This window comes from Pelobates fuscus, chromosome 5, assembly GCF_036172605.1.
Source record: "Pelobates fuscus isolate aPelFus1 chromosome 5, aPelFus1.pri, whole genome shotgun sequence".
Lineage (NCBI taxonomy): Eukaryota > Metazoa > Chordata > Amphibia > Anura > Pelobatidae > Pelobates > Pelobates fuscus.
Window position 1 is genome coordinate 40250203 of NC_086321.1, and position 17907 is coordinate 40268109.

At 38.4% G+C, this 17907-nt stretch overlaps 1 protein-coding gene across 4 annotated transcripts in view; it reads left to right on the top strand.

Moving 5' to 3' along the window:
- The window catches only part of RASGRF2 (Ras protein specific guanine nucleotide releasing factor 2), a 295529-nt gene that overhangs the window by 212068 nt on the left and 65554 nt on the right, over positions 1-17907 (top strand). For 3 of the 4 annotated variants that reach the window (XM_063453728.1, XM_063453730.1, XM_063453729.1), the window contains one exon: positions 3320-3412. The exons of the other annotated variant lie outside the window; for it this stretch is intronic. In XM_063453728.1, coding sequence (XP_063309798.1) covers positions 3320-3412 — 93 coding nt within the window. The remainder of the gene's footprint in view (positions 1-3319; positions 3413-17907) is intronic. 4 annotated transcript variants of the gene reach the window in all.

Consider the following 17907-nt stretch of genomic DNA (forward strand, 5'->3'; position numbering starts at 1 on the left):
GGGGTAACGGGGGAGCAAGCATAATATTGTAAGACACAAAAAGTGAAGAAGATCCTGCTCAACTAAAACTGATATTTCTATTAACTACTAAAAGCAGAATACGAGACACCATTTGCAGATTGAAAATACCTAGGATGGTCATGATAACTCTCCTGGCGTGAAGTTGCTGATCAATTGATAGTAATGTTGTTTCCTAACCTGTTTCAATGAAAACAATATTGTATATTTCCAAATCCCAGCCCAGTCAATAAGTTTGCATTCCTGCAAAAAAGCTGATGAGCTTTTTTTCTGCACAGCCATTCACCTCTGTGTATCTGCATACTTACGGTTTACGTACCTAGTTACTCGTAGGCTTAAAGGCACTGTATATGCACCCAGACCATTTAAATGGCCTGTGAGCAGTGTTTCTGTCCCTTATAGTCCTGCAATGTAAAACATTGCAATTTTAGAGAAACTGCAATGTTTACATTGCAGCACTAAGACAGCCTCTAGTGGTTTAACGGACTCCAGGTCCCCTAACTGATGCTGGACGTCCTCACGCTCGGCATAAGGACATCCAGCAACAGTGAAATCCCTGTAGGAATGCTTTCCTTTGGGGAGGGCCTAATAAACTTTTGGTGCATGTGCATTAGGTTTCCCCCTCTCCCCCCGTTGACTGACACTAACGTTAACATTGAGCACCGACCCAGCGCAGAGGGTCATCAGCTCTGGAATCGGGTAAGATTTTACATTCTTTAAATGCCAGGAATTGGCGGAATTCAAGGGAAGGGTGGGGGGGGGGTGGGGGGGGGGGACATCAGAGGACACTATAGTGTTAGAGATACAACTCTGTATTCCTAACACACTATAGAATCCCTTTAATTGCTGTTGCTTTATGACAAAAAAAGTGACAAAAAAAAAACTGAATGGTCTTAATAATGTATAAATTATCATTTGCTATATAAACACAAACAACATCCGACTATTATTTATAGGCAGCCTACTGGAAGTCACCATAGCAACATTTAAAAGCATTATGACCAGTCTTTTGATTGAGGTTTTCTCATCACCTTGAGCTGTAGTTGCTATGGTGCTGTAGGAAGAGTACCTGTCCTCCCATGCAGCTAACTATTCCTGTACATGAACATCACATCAATTGTCTGTTTATGCATCAAACTACTTCCTTCCATTCCTTTTAAATAAAAAGAAAAATGTAATTAGTATTTTTTTCAATTTTTTTTTTTTTTTATATTTCTGAGAGCGGACAGTACATCATGCATAAACAAAGCATGTTGAAAACATTGTGGTGCAAATAACAATAAATATAAAGCGTAAACATGACATCGCATTAACTTATTGTAATGGCGGTTAGTGTTGGAGAGTGAACAATTGGAGACCATATTTTTACGTTAACTGAGAGTACCAGGCAAACTCAATTTCCTAAAACATTATGGAGAAGGTAATGGGTGAGATCATGTAGTGGAGAGAAAACATGGCGACTAACCAGAGATTTTAGGAGAAAGAATAAGATAGGGGGAATATGGAGAAAGAAAAACATACCTTCCAAGTGTCCTCGTTTAGCAGGTACAGTCCCAATTTCGAGCCAAAATCCCTCTGTCCCTCTTGTCAATTCTAATGTCCCTCTTTTCTAGAAACTCCATATTGTTGGTGTGTCTGAGTGTATAACAGAGCTTCACGACAATGATACTCATAGTAATATACAGTACCTTTAAACTACAATAAATGTGTTAAGAAATCAGTCTGTGTAAATAAGATACATTGGCCGTGGTTTAACAAGCATTCCAAATGATTCAATACAGTTGGAAAAAAGTTCCAAATGATTTATCTACAGAAGTCATACTGCAATACTGCACATACATACTTCACGCATCATGACCACTGCAAATTACTGACTTTTAGTAAAAACTCATGACCAAAAAATGAAATGTATGCCGTGCGTTCCACAGTCTCTGCTGCAAATGGAGGAGTAATTAGGTTCATTAATTATCAGTCTCACAATTTCTAAATACTATATGTCAAGGTTCATTGTGCTTTATAAGAGAACATGTGGCAAGTTTAGAGGAGTTTTCAGATATCTCCTTTCTAGCTCTGGACTGGGAAGAAAAATTGGCCAGGTTGTGCTTGTCATTGGTGGTGATGCAACACCCCCAACTCTGGCCTTGCCTCCTTGCCCCTGGGCTTTTAAAGTGGCCCAGTGGCAAGGAGGCAAGGCCAGAGTTGGTGGTGTTGCATCACCACCAAAGACAAGCACAACCCCCCCTAAAAGTGAGCATGGTGGGTCAATGCTTGTCAATGCGCAGAGCCATGCTGAAGAGCACTTGCATGAGAAAAAGGCCCTGCAAGTGAATTTAATGACATGCTTGTGCTGCATTTGCTTGTGACTTGTCTCTGGTGTCCCTATAAGTGACAGAGGCCAAAATGGGTCAGCAAAGAGTATTGCGCATGTTTTTGAAGACGTCTTGTAGGATTGCATGTGTGTAGAGTGCGCTGATTGTGGTGTGGTGTTTTTTGTAACTAGGTTAGTTTAATTTGTGTTATATTTGTGGTGTAATGTGTGGCTAGAGGATGTAGTTTGTGGCTAAGGGCTGTAGATAGTGTGTGTGTATAGGTGCAGTAGTGTGTGTATAGAGGATGCAGTGAATGTGTACATGCGGGCTATAATGTATGTGTGTACAGGCAGTGGTGTATTAAGATTTTGTGCTGTTTTTCCCACCCCTTCCTGTCAAGGCTGCACTTTGACTGACGCTCACTCACTGACAGACGCATACTCACTGACAGACGCACACACTCATTGACAGACACAAACTCTCATATACACTGACAAACAATGACATGCACACACTCACTGATTTGACACACTGATAGACAGGCATACACTTACTCGGACACACACTCACTGACAGACTCACTGACAGACGCACACTCTCACTAGCAGACACACGCACTGACTGACAGACGCACGCACTGACTGACAGACACACACACTCACTCAAATTCACTGACACACACATTCACTGACACACATATTCACTGACACACATTCACTCACATTTACTGACACACATATTCTTTTTGAATGGTTTGACTTCTTACATGGGATATTACACTGCAGAGGTGAAGGTTCCTAAGCAGCAAATGATGGCTCTCATTATTATTTATGTATATAGGAGTGCTTATAGAACATCATGTCAATATAATGGAAACTGCACTAAAAGGTGTCAAATAAAGAGGCTGTGGAGCACTATTCTGTACTAGTGTTTGTTTCTGCTTATTGGATTTTCTGGAATCGATGACCTTAGCCTTCATTTTATGGTTACAGTGCAGACTTCTGACAACCCTCGCTGCTGTTCTGTCTCTCCTGCTTCCGCATTTGCAATCGCCACTGCTGCAGCTGGACATGGGAGTCCACCAGGTGAGAACATTTCTTTATGTGGACACTTTACACTAACTAAATAAATAGGGGAGCCCTAAGCTCCGTTAAACTCAGATGAAGCATCTGCTATTAGCACAAAGTAAATTAATCTGTCTCCTAATAATAAAGGAGTTGTGGAGACAGAATCCCTCGGCCCCTGTTCCACTTTCCAGCATGCCAGTAACGGAGAAACGGCTGAATTAAGGACAGAAAACCTGCTGCCTGGTATTCTAACTCCCATCACTCTTGGGCATACTGGAACATGTATATCCTGATGTGCTACCCTAAGATTAAACATTCCCTAACTCTAGTCCCTATCGTAATTAAACAAAATGTAATATGGAATATACAGAATCCTGACCTAAATATACCACTCAACCTTACTATGGAGCCTACGGAACTCATTTACAGCAGTATATTCCCATAATGTACAGAAACAGCGGTGGGCCAGTCTCTCTAGTAATTCTCTCTCAATTACAGAATCACAAGGTTTGATCTCTTCTTTATATTTTATTTAGAATCGACCTTTCAAATTTAGAAATGTAATTAAAATAACCATTTCGGCAATAGTAACCATTAAACATTTCTAATATCCTTCGCGTAAAATGTCAGAATGTTAATCCATGTAAAAAGAGTACAGTTCACTGCAATGTTATTACCATTACGAAGACTTCAAGTTATTGAACTAGAACTTACTTAAAGGAACACTCCAGGCACCCAGACCACTTCTGCCCATTGGAGTGGTCTGGGTGCCAACTCCCACTACCCTTAACCCTGCAAGTGTAATTATTGCAGTTTTTTATAAACTGCAATAATTACCTTGCAGGGTTAACTCCACCTCTAGTGGCTGTCTACTAGACAGCCACTAGAGGGCACTTCCGTGTCTCTAGCACAGATAGATCTGTGCTAGAGTGTCGCTGGACGTCCTCACGCTGTGTGAGGACCTCCAGCGTTGCTCAGTTCCCCATAGGAAAGCATTGAAAAGCATTTTCAATGCTTTCCTATGGGGAGCTCTAATGCACATGCCCACCGGCCGCCGACATAATGCAGAGGAGGAACGGCGGCAGAGGAAGAAGCAGCGAAGTGGTCTGGGTGCCTATAGTGGTCCTTTAAGCCTTAGAGCTATGCAAACATTAGCCTAAAAAGTCAATGTTACCACTATTAGAATGAACCGTTTTCCTGCTTATCATTGATCTCTGTTTCTCTCTAGAGCATTTAAATACAACTAATGCATTAAAATGTATCATCAATACATCACATACATCCAATTTGAGACTGTTAAAACAACATCATTCTCATTCTATATTTGCTTATGTGTGAAATAATCAGAGACTGTATAGAATATACTAGCAACAGAAAGCTGTTAAAGAAAATTCTAAAACAAAAAAAACACTTCTGAACTTCTGTATTTTCAGGAAAACCCTACGCTTTATATAGCCCTCGCAGTGTGCTCTCTCCCATCATGTTCTATTTGAGGTTTTCCCCAAAATCCATGCACCAATCTTTCTGGGCACTGTGAGGGTTTTTGGGAGTTGTAGTTCGGTTGTAAGATTCTACTCTAGAAAGCTGACAAATGACTTTCTATGACAGTCCTGAACCTGCCCTGTAAACCCATGCACTGCCGGAGCTCCTACTATCGATGATGTGCAGTTAGCAGCATGTATTTTATAGTAGAACGCAAGCAACTAACATCAACGTTCTGAAACACCCCTTTGGAGCTTCTCAGTGTATTACAAATGCATGCATGGGTTTTTGGGAGTTGCAGTTCTGCTGTTAGCAGCATAAAAGGGATTCATTTAGATCACAAAGGACACAAACAGCGTATTTTGTACTCTGTGAAGCCTATATCAGGGTTTAAAATGTCAAGTCCTGCGCTTCTAGCAATCCTCGAGGGTCCATGGCACACACAGCAGGGGTGAATTTCTACTCGCCATTTCTACTCATCAATGGCTTGTGGCAAATGGAGATTTCAAGTTCTGGTCTATATACTCCATTTGTACAGTGCAGTTGTTTATATTGTGCTCCAGGTGAGCATTTTAATGAAAATCCTTTATAAAACATATCTGACAAAACAAATAGTCTTTCACTCATCACTGTCACATATATTACACATACATGTATAACGTTTAGTGTATGTATGCCCAGTGTTGCTGGGTATGCATGCGAGTATGAGAGTTAGTGTGTACATGTATGTATGTGAGTGTGTAGGTGTGAGTGTGTATATGTATGTATGTAGATATGAGATTAAGTGTGTACATGTATGTATGTAGATATGAGAGTATGTGTAAACGTATGTATGAAAGTAAGTGTGTGCATGTAAGTATATGTGTGTATGTGAGTGTGTAGGTATGAGTGTGTATACAGGGCCGCCATCAGGGGGTGATAACCATGACGGTTGTCACGGGGCCTGCACGCTGATGGGGCTTATCGGGTGGCCCACGCACTTAGGGCCACCCGATGGGCCCTATATCTCCAGGGGCCCGGTAAGCACTGTGGCCGTGTAATAGCGCAACGAGGCCCCTTTAAAAAATAAAAATGCAGCCGCAGCGCAAGTGCTGCTGGGAGGAAGTAGTCACTTCCTCCCAGCTTACTCCGCATGGGAGGAGAGACAGCCAGGCAGTGAAGAGGGAGAGCCGTGCCGACTCCCATCAGCCCCAGCCACCCTCCTGCAAAGAAAATATAAGAAACAAAAGGGTGGCTAAAAAATTAGCTGTGTGTGTATGTCAGTATGTCTGTCTGTCTGTATGTCAGTATGGCTGTATGTCTGTCAGTATGTATGTATATATGCCAGTATCTATGTATGTATGAATGTCAGTGTATGTATGTCTGTATGTATGTCAGTGTATGTATGTCTGTATGCCATTATGTATGTCTGCATGTCATTATGAATGTGTGTAAGTATGTCAGTATGTATGTCTGTATGTCATTATGAATGTGTGTAAGTATGTCAGTATGTCAGTATGTATGTGTGTATGAATGTCAGTGTATGTATGTCTGTATGTCAGTATGTATGTCTGCATGTCATTATGAATGTGTGTATGTCTGTATGCCAGTATGTATGAATGTACATATGCCAGTATCTATGTATTTATGTGTGTATGAATGTCAGTGTATGTATGTCTGCATGTCATTATGAATGTGTGTATGCCAGTATCAATGTATGTCAGTATGTCTGTATGTCATTATGAATGTATGTCTGTGTGTGTATGTATGTATGTATGTATGTATGTGTGTATAGATGTCAGTGTCTGTATGCCAGTATGTATGTATGTATGTATGTATGTATGTATGTCTATATGTCATTATGAATGTATGTCTGTGTGTCTGTATGTCCTTATGCATGTGTGTCTGTATGTATGTTAGTATGTGTCTCTGTCACTATGTATGCCTGTGTGTCTGTATATGTGTGTATGTCTCAGTATGTGTGTCAGTATGTATGCCTAAATGTGTGTATGTCTGTTTCAGTATGTTTGTCTGTTAGTATGTATCTGTGTGTGTGTGTGTATCTGTGTCCTTTTGTATCAGTGAACGTGTTTGTGCGTGTTTTCCTGTGGGCGGGATTTGGAGGTGTTCCCTGTGGGTGGGCTTAGAGGCGGGCCCCGGGGGCCCAGACCCTGAGCTGAGTTAGGGGCACCAAAATTTCTGGTGGCGGCCCTGTGTGTTTATGTATGTATGTATGTGAGTGTGTAAATATGAGTGTGTATATGTATGTATGTAGATATGAGAGAAAGTGTGTACATGTATGTATGTAGGTGTGTATATGTAGAAAGACGTGTGTGTTTTAGCTCCTCTTTCCTTCTAAGCTGTTGTTCCTTCCAATGAACTTTGTAAATCGTTCTTCTCTACCTGAAATCCAGCAATCTTGTCTCTGTGTTCCCTATCCTCTTACATCTAGGACTCATTATTGTTTTGGCTTTTTGGGAAGGACAATATAATGAGTCACTTCCTATAATTTTAGATTTCTCCTTGTCTCACTCTGTATGGTGAACCCAGTCACACGTACCTCCTGCTGCTGAGCTTTTGTGGAGAATTACTTTTGATTTTCTCAGGTTAGTGTTTAAAGAAGAAATGACTGCAATCATTTGTGGAAACAAGTGGAGTAGTGGTCACGGGTGGAAATAAGTATTTTGTTTGTTTTAGGGAACTGTTATTGTTGTATCAGTGAGACTTGGCATCTTTACGTAACATTCTTCCCAGTTAGATTTTCTCTCTCGCTTCTTGCAGCCTACTAAGGAAGAGGCTTGGTTTCTTCGCACATGTTTGTCCCCTTATGCCAGCTCTGCTAAGCTCATATCATTGCCTCTGAACTCAGCTCTGTTGGGAGAGAAGCAAAACCATCTTTAACCTTTTAAACCTGATATCTCCAATGCAATTAAACTGTAGAGCGTGAAGCACAAACTATAGTAATTTTCATAAACATATCAAATGCTGCTAAAAGCGGTGTACTGCAAACGTCTACTTTAAACGTGCTTGTTAGATGTCCAGAACTGAGATCTCCGGGAAAGTGACTGCGTTAAAATATTGCGTATGTGAAAAAAAGATAAAACGGAAATGGAGGCAATTAATACTGTACTGCGAGCACCCCAGCATCAAAAACTAAATGAATGCCCTGTCTTAATGTGAAGCAATAAAGCATTACCCTTTAATCCCTTTAAAATTGCTTCCGTAATGGATTTGATTTTATTTCTCCCTTGATTTAGTGGGTTGCCAAAGAAACATGCAGGGCGAAAACATGTGTTGACATTTCTCCTGATTTATAGATGTATCAAATGCACTGACATATGCTGTGAGCTTTCACACTGCAGAGGTTAATAACGCAGACATCTTTCTAGGGCTTCCACAGAGTGTATGTAAATTGCAGGCCATCTCAATCATAGAATAGCATGCAATCTCAACAGTGAGTCTGTAGGATAAGTAGAATTATAGAGAAATATAGAGAAATAGCAACAGTTGCTCCATCAGAATCTTTAAGAACGTTTCACCTTAAGAAAGTAAAATTAAATACGACGATGACTGGCATTGGCAATATTTGAGTTTTTATTTAAAAATTACATTAAACTTTCATTTTAACTTTAGTATCGTTAATTGAAGCAGAAATTTTAATTGTGCTGACGTCTGAGTGCAGTATTATGTCTCTGCGTGCTTACATATACATGCTGTTTTACACTGCGCACTGCATGCAGACATCTCGCAGCTGGTAAGGTTTGCCAACAGTATTCACTTGTACCCCCAACCAATCGGCCATGGTTGGTGGTGGTCGTGAAGCAGTCAAGGTTTCTTATTGCTTATGCGACCTTAACTCTGAAACTGGAGGGAGTTATTATTGAGGAGTAATAGGATGTATTTCCATAGATATATCTAGATGAATACAAAGTATGTAATGATCAAAGAAACAATGTTCAGTTAAATTTCAGTGACCGCTAGAGAGCAATATAGAATAGAATATATTTCATTGGGTGGTATACATCTATGGGTTAAGGAAGCAGGATGGGGGTGGATTTCCCCTGAAAACCTAGTGGGGGAGATGAGAGCGATGAAGTCCTGATGGTGTAGTCTTTAAAATAATATGTTTTACTGGTTAAGAAAGAATAGAAAAACAAAGCATATTGGTCGGTTATCTTTTCCACATAGCTTTTTAAAACAATGTGAAAAGGTGAAATTGGGTATTTTATAGGTCTGTCAAATCTACCCCAGTGATAGTGTATCATTTTGTCTATAGAAAACCGCATGGTTTCACATATGATACCTAATGGAAACATATTTGTTGTGAAAAGCTGTCCTCCTCCAGATGTATACACCCACTATGGTCGGTAACTGCATTAAAGGACACACTGAGGGGTCAGTGAGAGTATATGAGGAGTACAGGGTTCACCAGAGATGTAGGACTGTAGCCTAAAGTTAAACATTCCATTGGGAGAGTGCTTCAGATGCGCCCATCTGGATCTGACTAAGTGACCAATAAAGGGGAGAAAAAAGCTTCTGTAGATTCTGGATACTTTGGCATCAAAATGGTCAAGGAGTCATAGTGACCCAACACACATCGCTTGGATCCAAATACTGTCCTGTGAAAATGGGAGGCACGAGATAGCTGTTACCATCCCTTACAATGGCTGGGCTTCAAGAGGTGGTCACGGAGAGGTGGAAAGGTCAATGACTACAGAATACTCAGTGACATTATGCCAAGCTGAGTCGAGGATGCCAGAACACAAAGAAAATGAGAACAAGCTGAATCAAATAGCAAAAAATAAGCAATGGGAACTCTACAAGGAATACAAAGATACAGGAGTAAGTAAGTATCATGGCACACGCGTCATTCCTATTGGCTCTGAACGTACGTGTGCATTGGTGCAGCAGAGAATAATCACTGAATTTACACACATTCTATTGGAGATAAAAGGGTGTGATGTAATACTGTGCTGCATCAGAATTGTTGCCACTAAGATGTAAAATAAAACAGGAGGACGTGGCATGGTTCCACACATCGCACGTAGCCATAGTTAACGTCACAAAATTGTCAGGAATCCAGGCTGCTAATCTCATAAATATCCTGCCTGTCACGTGCTGAGAGATGTAACCTTTCATGGGTAGCAGTACTTAGTGCATCACACGTATGTATGATTTGCAATTTGCTGATGTGTTCACCTCCCTGCAATGTAAAAAATGTCACAGCAGTGCACAACGTCACATATCATTGATTGCGGAATATTAATGTAAACAGGATGCCGTGTAATACGTATGCAGCTGGGTTTGATGTGATAAATAGTATTAACATTCTCCATAAAACGGTTTAGTTAGCAAGGTTTGTCAACTAATGTGAACCAAAATTTAGATTTTGACTTTGTTTTAGTAAGCAACATTCTTCTACGAGCAGCTCAGAAATTTAGCTAAACAGATCATACCCATTTTGTAATTACCAGTTTGCCATGTTCCAGGTTTGTGTGCTTTTACCCATATCCCCTTTATAAAACAGCCTGCTAAACCAGAAATATTCATATGTGTTCAGACACAAAGCATAGTCATAATGTGAATAAAGAAACCAGTGTCGGCATCTTGAACTTGTGCAGTTTGGTTAAATGAATGCCGTGGTCTGTGTTTGACCCAGTTATGCGAGTGGTTATGTACTTGTGGGCTTGTATGCGGAACATTCCTAAATCATAATAGAATGGAATACAATGAGCTAGACAAATGTCACAGACAATACAGGCAAGGTAACAGGAAGAACTGTAATTGTATTTCATAAACAAAAAGGATGGCACGGTAATAAATTAAATTACGGTCTTAAAGAAAAATAGCACCACATGTAGTCAGTGTCACATTCACAGAATTGTGGCATGAACTTACTTTCAGTCAATTTAATGCTAAGATAAATAGTTAAATTACCCCTGTTCAAAAGTCTGCATATCCTTAGTTCAGGTAATAATGGCAATTAATGGTTAATTTCCCACACCTGTTACTTTTTAAATTGCATTTCGTGTCTGTGTAAAAAATAGCCAATGAGTTTTTTAGCTCTCACGTGGATGCACTGAGTAGGCTAGATATTGAGCCATGGGGAGCAGAAAAGAACTGTCAAAAGACCTGCATAACAAGGTAAAATATATCCAAATCCTTGAAAATACCAGTCAGTACTGTTTAATCACGTAAGAAGTGGAACGTTCGTGGATCTCTTGATACCAAGACAAGGTCTGGTAGACCAAGAAAGATTTCAGCCACAACTGCTAGAAGAATTGTTCGGAATACAAAGAAAAACCCACAGGTAACCTCAGGAGAAATACACGCTGCTCTGGAAAAAGACGGTGTAGTTGTTTCAAGGAGCACAATTCAATGATACTTGAACAAAAATGAACTTCATGGTCAAGTTGCCAGAAAGAAGCTTTTACTGTACCAATACCACAAAAAAAGTCTGGTTACAATATGCCTGACAACACCTTAACATGCCTCACAGCTTCTGTCACAGTGTAATTTGGAGTGACAAGAACAAAATAGAGCTTTATGGTCACATCCATAAGTGCTATGTTTGGAGAGAGGTCAACAAGGCCTATAGTGAAAAGAATGCAATCCCCACTGTGAAGCATGGTGGTGGCTCACTGATGTTTTGGGGAGGGGGGGGCGAGCTCTAAAAGCACAGGGGGAATCTTGTGAAAATTAATGGCAAGATGAATGCAGCATGTTATCAGAAAATACTGGCAGACAATTTGCATTTATCTGCACGAACGCTGTGCATGGGACGCTCTGGGACTTTCCATCATGACAATGACCCTAAGCACAAGGCCAGGTTGAACCTCCAGTGGTTACAGCAGAAAAAGAGGAAGGTTCTGGAGTGGCCATCACAGTCTCCTGACCTTAATATCATCGAGCCACTCGGGGGAGATCTCAAACGTGCGGTTGATGCAAGACGACCAAAGACTTTGCATGACCTGGATCATTTTGCCAAGATGAATGGGCTTTTACCACCTGCCAGAATTAGGGGCCTCATAGACCACTATTACAAAAGACTGCACATTGCTGCTAAAGGGAGCAATACGCAGTATTAAGAACTAAGGGTATGCAGACTTTTGAACAGGGGTCATTTAATTTTTTTCTTTGTTGCCATTTTTTGTTTTATTAATTGTGCCATTCTGTTATAACCTACAGTTGAATATGAATCACCATTTTTTTTGTTGCTAGCTTTACTGTCTGGTGGAGACAGGGTCCGCATTTTTATTGTTGTATTATTGTCCGGTAGGGACAGGGTATGCAGATTGTATTGTTAGCTGTAGTGTGGTGTTTTGCTCGCTCAATCATGTTATCTTTAAAACGGATACATACATTACTAATTCTCCAAGGGTATGCACAACTGTGTATATATACACATTTCTATAATGTATGTGTGTGTGTGTGTTATCTTCGTTGTTTCCACCCCTTGTTAAATGCACTTCATTCCTTAAAGGAGCACTATAAGATTAGGAATACAAACATTTATTCCTGACCCTATAGTGTTAAAAATGCAGTTTAGACCCCTGACTCCCTCTTGCCCCTCTTACAAATTGTTAAAACTCACTTTCATTTCACAGGGACCCGCCCTCAATCTGCCTCCTTGGGTGACATTAGCAGAATTGGGAAAGCATTGTGATTGGATGAGAACATCAATTCTGATTATCTCAGCTAGGGAGAGGGGTGGGAGATTGAGCCAAAAATCCCCCTGGTCAATCAGCATCTTCTCATAGAGAATAGAGATGCATTGAATCAATGAATCACATTGTGCAGCACTGACCCACTAAGCACCTCTAGTGGCCGTATGAGTGACTGCCATTGGATGTGTCCATAGGAAGCAATGTAAACACTGACATTTTTCTCTGAAAAAGCAGTGTTCACATTAAAATGCCTGCAGGGACAGACTATACTCACCAGAACAACTACATTAAGCTGTAGTTATGTTGGTGACTATAGTGTTCCTTTAACTTCCATAAGAGAAGCTAGATATATGACTTTATATTTTCAAACCCTCCACTAGATACCTGCACCCTTTAGTTTAATCAGTGCTATGATATGTAATGTTGTACCTGTATTTGCAGTTTAACATTTTTGAGTAGTCACAGTAGCAGACAGGTTTGGTTCAGTGCCGTTGGTCAGGTAACAAAAGAGTCTACCAAGCATGGCTGTTCAGCCAGATACAAAAAGTTAACTTTTCTCAAAAAAATCCATTTTCATCATTTAAAACAATCTTATTAAGTTTCATGAAATTTAATAAACCATTATCATAACCTTTGCCCAGGGCACATCCGGTTCTAAAGGATCCTGCTTGTAGAGTGTTAAAGTCTAATAAAGCCAGCACTTGTTATATGGTGTCACCATAACCAAAGCACACATAATAGAACATTATCCTGCATAATCGTCGCTGATTTTGTCATTTTAAACTCATACTATAATTAGTTGTCACATCACAATGATCCCTTCGGTAATTAACTATGCAGATTAACAGTTTCCCCACTACATAATAATTAAATTGTAATTGTGTCAATTGTGTTTTATGAGGGTATTATTTCTTATACGTGGAGAATAGTCACATACATACATTTTTGTCTTAACCTGTGTACATTATCACAAAACTGCATTGAATTTTTGGGTTTATTCAAAATGCATTATGCTGGATGAAAAATAGCCAATGGGTTAATGTGTTAATAAAATAATAAAATAATAGTAATAATAATAATAATAATTTACACAAGAATACTTGTCTCAGATTATTCACAAACACTCAAGGGAAAACGAACACATCAGAACTACCCAATATCCCAAATTACTTTTATTTTTGCACAATTCACTGAACTCTGCACCAAATAGCAAATACATTATTATATATGTTGCATTTACAGTAGAAAGATACACAGATATAATGTTTTATTTGGGTACTGTTAAGCAGGTCCTTGTTAAAAGGTATTTGATATGTGGAAGCATATACTATAATAAGTTTTAATAATAAAAAAAAAAAAAAACTAAATTAAAAAGTGTTGTGTGTGGAAACCACCCATAAAACCTCAAGAAGAATTATTGCTCCATCATGTGTTTTTTTATTTCCACTTTAAATTAACAATACAAACCATTACAAACCATTGTGTGGAAATCTATTCACAAACCGGACTTTACATAGGACACGAGGCCATGCGTTTAGACTGGAAGAAAGAAGATTTCGTCTAAGGCAAAGGAAAGGTTTTTTTACTGTAAGAACAATCAGGATGTGGAATTCTCTGCCTGAAGAAGTGGTTTTATCAGAGTCCATACAGATGTTCAAACAGCTACTAGATGCATACTTGCAAAGACAGAATATTCAAGGATATAATCTTTCAATGTAGGGTAATAATTGCTTGATTCAAGGATAAATCTGACTGCCATTCTGGGGTCAATAAGGAATTTTTTGTCCTAGCTTGTTGCAAAATTGTGCTTCAAACTGGGTTTTTTTTTTTTTTTTTTTTTTGGATCAACAGCAAAAAACAGGTGTGAGGAAGGCTGAACTTGATGGACGCAAGTCTCTTTTCAGCTATCTAACTATGTAACTATGTAACTATGTAACAAAGATCAAAACAGTGACCGTAAATGTGATACTAGTCAACATGATGAAATATTATATTTGCACAATGACATTCGATACAACACACTATCTAATAAATAAATTACGTACTGCCATGGACAAATGCAAGAAATACATTTTGGTAAAAGCTACATTATTTCAATAGTATCTATTGTCAGATACATACACAGGGTTATTCGGTATAAAGTGAGAAGTCAATGTGAATTTCAAATCCAAGGCCAAAGTAGCTATAATAAAAGCTATTTTGACCTTAAATTAAGGCTATTTTGACCTTAAATTCGCAATTCACTTTGAATTAATTTGGATTCTCACATTAGTTAATAGCCTTGATAGTCTACAATGCGTAATGTTCTTGGCATCATTATTATGAAATCTAAAGAGAGCGGCAAAGGTTTAAAAATAATATCAGGAAGTATTACTTTACTGAAAGGGTAGTGGATGCATGGAATAGCATTCCAGCTGAAGTGGTAGAGGTTAACACAGTGAGGGAGTTTAAGCATGCGTGGGATAGGCATAAGGCTATCCTAGATATAAGATAAGGCCAGGGACTAATGAAAGTATTAGAGAATTGGACAGACTAGATGGGCCGAATGGGTCATATCTGCCTTCACATTGTCAGAATATTTATATCGGCAGACATTTTGTGCTAAGATAGAAATTAAAAGTGTCTACTGCCAGTCACACTTAAAACCAAACGGACTCCATTTTGGATTTCAGGCAAGACAGACACAAAATGTCTTTCCTTTCTGTAACTTTCAAGTTCTGAGCTAAAGAATGCGTTATGTAAACAAGGCAAGTAATAAGGAATGAAGTCTCACAGCAAGCAGGGTGATGGAATACAACCCAGAGACAAGTATATACATTATATATATACACGTATACACTATACACTTATTTTACAGTATTGTGTTAATAATATAGACCATTCATGGATAAATATTTATGAAGAAATATCATGTTATTTAATAAATGTTAGTGGAATAGAAAAATAATCCTACACACCCAGCTTCACAAAAGGACCAGACATAAGAAAGCCAGACACCAGTGTTAGATACACTTAGTAATTAATTTTACTTTCTAAATCTTACAAGGTCCCATTGTAAGAAATAGGGTGAAATTAAGGTTAGGAGGTGTTGATTTTAGAAAATACGATCAAAATCATAGACACAAAGTCTGGTGTGAGCCTTTGAAATTGACAGCAAATTTGAGCTATGCAGTCATAAAATAGATAAAGAAATGACGTCAAAATCGTCATTACAATTAGTTAACTCTTTCGAGGACAAGAAATTGTGGTGATGTAAGGGCGCCATCTACTGACCAAAATCTAGATGGTGGTCTGTGGGTTAGACATACCTACAGCTCCCTATAGGTCCAATCAACTACTGACATACAGGAAGTTTGGCCCTTTAAAAAGTTAGAACAAAGGGAAGAGAGGGGCAGATTGAGACATTCAGAGAGATTCAGGACACTCTGGGACACTCAACTCTCAAACTCTCTTGGACACAACTCAAGAAACACTTCCTGGACACTTAGAATTTTACTATTACTTTCTAACCAACACCACTTTCTCTATCACATGCACACCTCCATACAATCATCAATCATGCTTGAATTCAAATTCCTGGGACTATCTAATCATCAGATAAGATCATCCGATTAGAACATCTACAACATAACTGGTAATTATGCTGGTTTTATTTAATTAATTTAAATTAATTAAGATTTTACTCATAGCAGGAAATATGCCTGGATAAATCTCAGTCAGATTTCAAGTTTTTATGGCTTCTCGCTGCACTGTTGTATTCTGTGGAATTCTGTGTGAAGTTGTTTGCTAAGCTGTCATAAATCTTGCTAAGTTCTTGACAACTGGATTGCTATAGCCATTGTACTGTGTTTAGCCATTGCCATTGTATACACTGTTATACCTAAATATTCACTGATTATTATCAAGCATTTTACATATAATTATTATTTTATTATATTGTCACAATAAATTATATTTTTATAAAGAATTGTGATTTACTGTATGGAGTAAAAATCCTCATAATGATCGTTCTCTCGGCTGTAAGAGAATTAAATAGTGGGTAATTCTCAAGATAGCAATTTTGATATAACAAAACATATTAATTTTTGATAATTGTTATGAAAATATTATTTTTTATATTTTTCACCCCATAAATATCCCCACAACATTCTATGTTTCTATGATGGGGATTTAAGTGTGACTTAAATTTATTGTATTCATGCAAACTTAAAGAGTTACTCCACTGCCCAAATACAGTATTTCAATTAGTAAATAAATAAAATCTATATTTAATATACACACCACCAATGAAAACATGTATAATTTAATTATGCTTTTTTTTTTTTTTTTTTTTATCGGGGGTAAATCTAAAAACAGCTTTCAACAGCTGCATATCTCTTGTCTACAGAAGCCCTTCCTTTATTCCCCACCCCAGACTTTCTGTGTCTGTCCAATCACAGACTTTCCCAACGCAGCCTAATGAGAATCTTTGCAAGGCAGGTGCTCTGAGCAATTGCTGCCTCTTGTATCTAGCTCCACTGAGCTAAACTACCAGGAATTACCAAGACAGGTTGTCTTACTGACAATCAGCGGAGTACAACAAGGTTAATTTATTAAAGTGTCGATTTCTATTGAAATCTGCACTTTTTGAAAAATGAATAACATAAAGCACTTTGGAGTGCTCCTTTAATATTATTTATAATTCTAGAAAATTACCCAACAGCATGAAGATATCTTAAAGGCACATTAATTCTGAGGATGAATGTACCGTATCATTCTATCAGGGATTGGCGTAGGAATAAAGTGGAGATTGGTTGCAATTGCTCAGAAGAGCAGAATATTCTGATTGTGCAGTATCTTCGAAATTAGAAATTACATTTGAATTTTAAGCAGTATACCAATCTTATAAGTGTATACTTTGTGTCTTTATCATCATACATTATAATTTAAAATCATTGCACTGAAAGACTTGCTTTGTCTGAAATGTGTTTGTATACAATCTATGATGTATCAGAAAAGTGGCAATAAATTATATGTTCAGGTGACATACCTATAATCACTGTCAGTGTTTGGCAAAGGTGATTACAAAGTGTACCCTTTTATAATTGCAGTTTATGTAGCATCATCTTTGTATAATTTGCATATCAAAAGACCCATCTTCCTCTGCTGTACTGTTCTATGATATATTTTCCCAAGAAGGTAATTAAGATGAAAATATACTTTGAAAGGTTACACACTGCTTCAAAATGTCCTCATATTGATTCACTGTGTGTATTTTACATCTAAAATATTGAGTTCTAGTGGATTTTTTACTAACAGCAATGTATATGCTGCTCTCAAAGTATTTATTTGTGCAATCGCAGTGATAGTGGTTACTATGTAGTTACTTTTTATCTACATGTTATA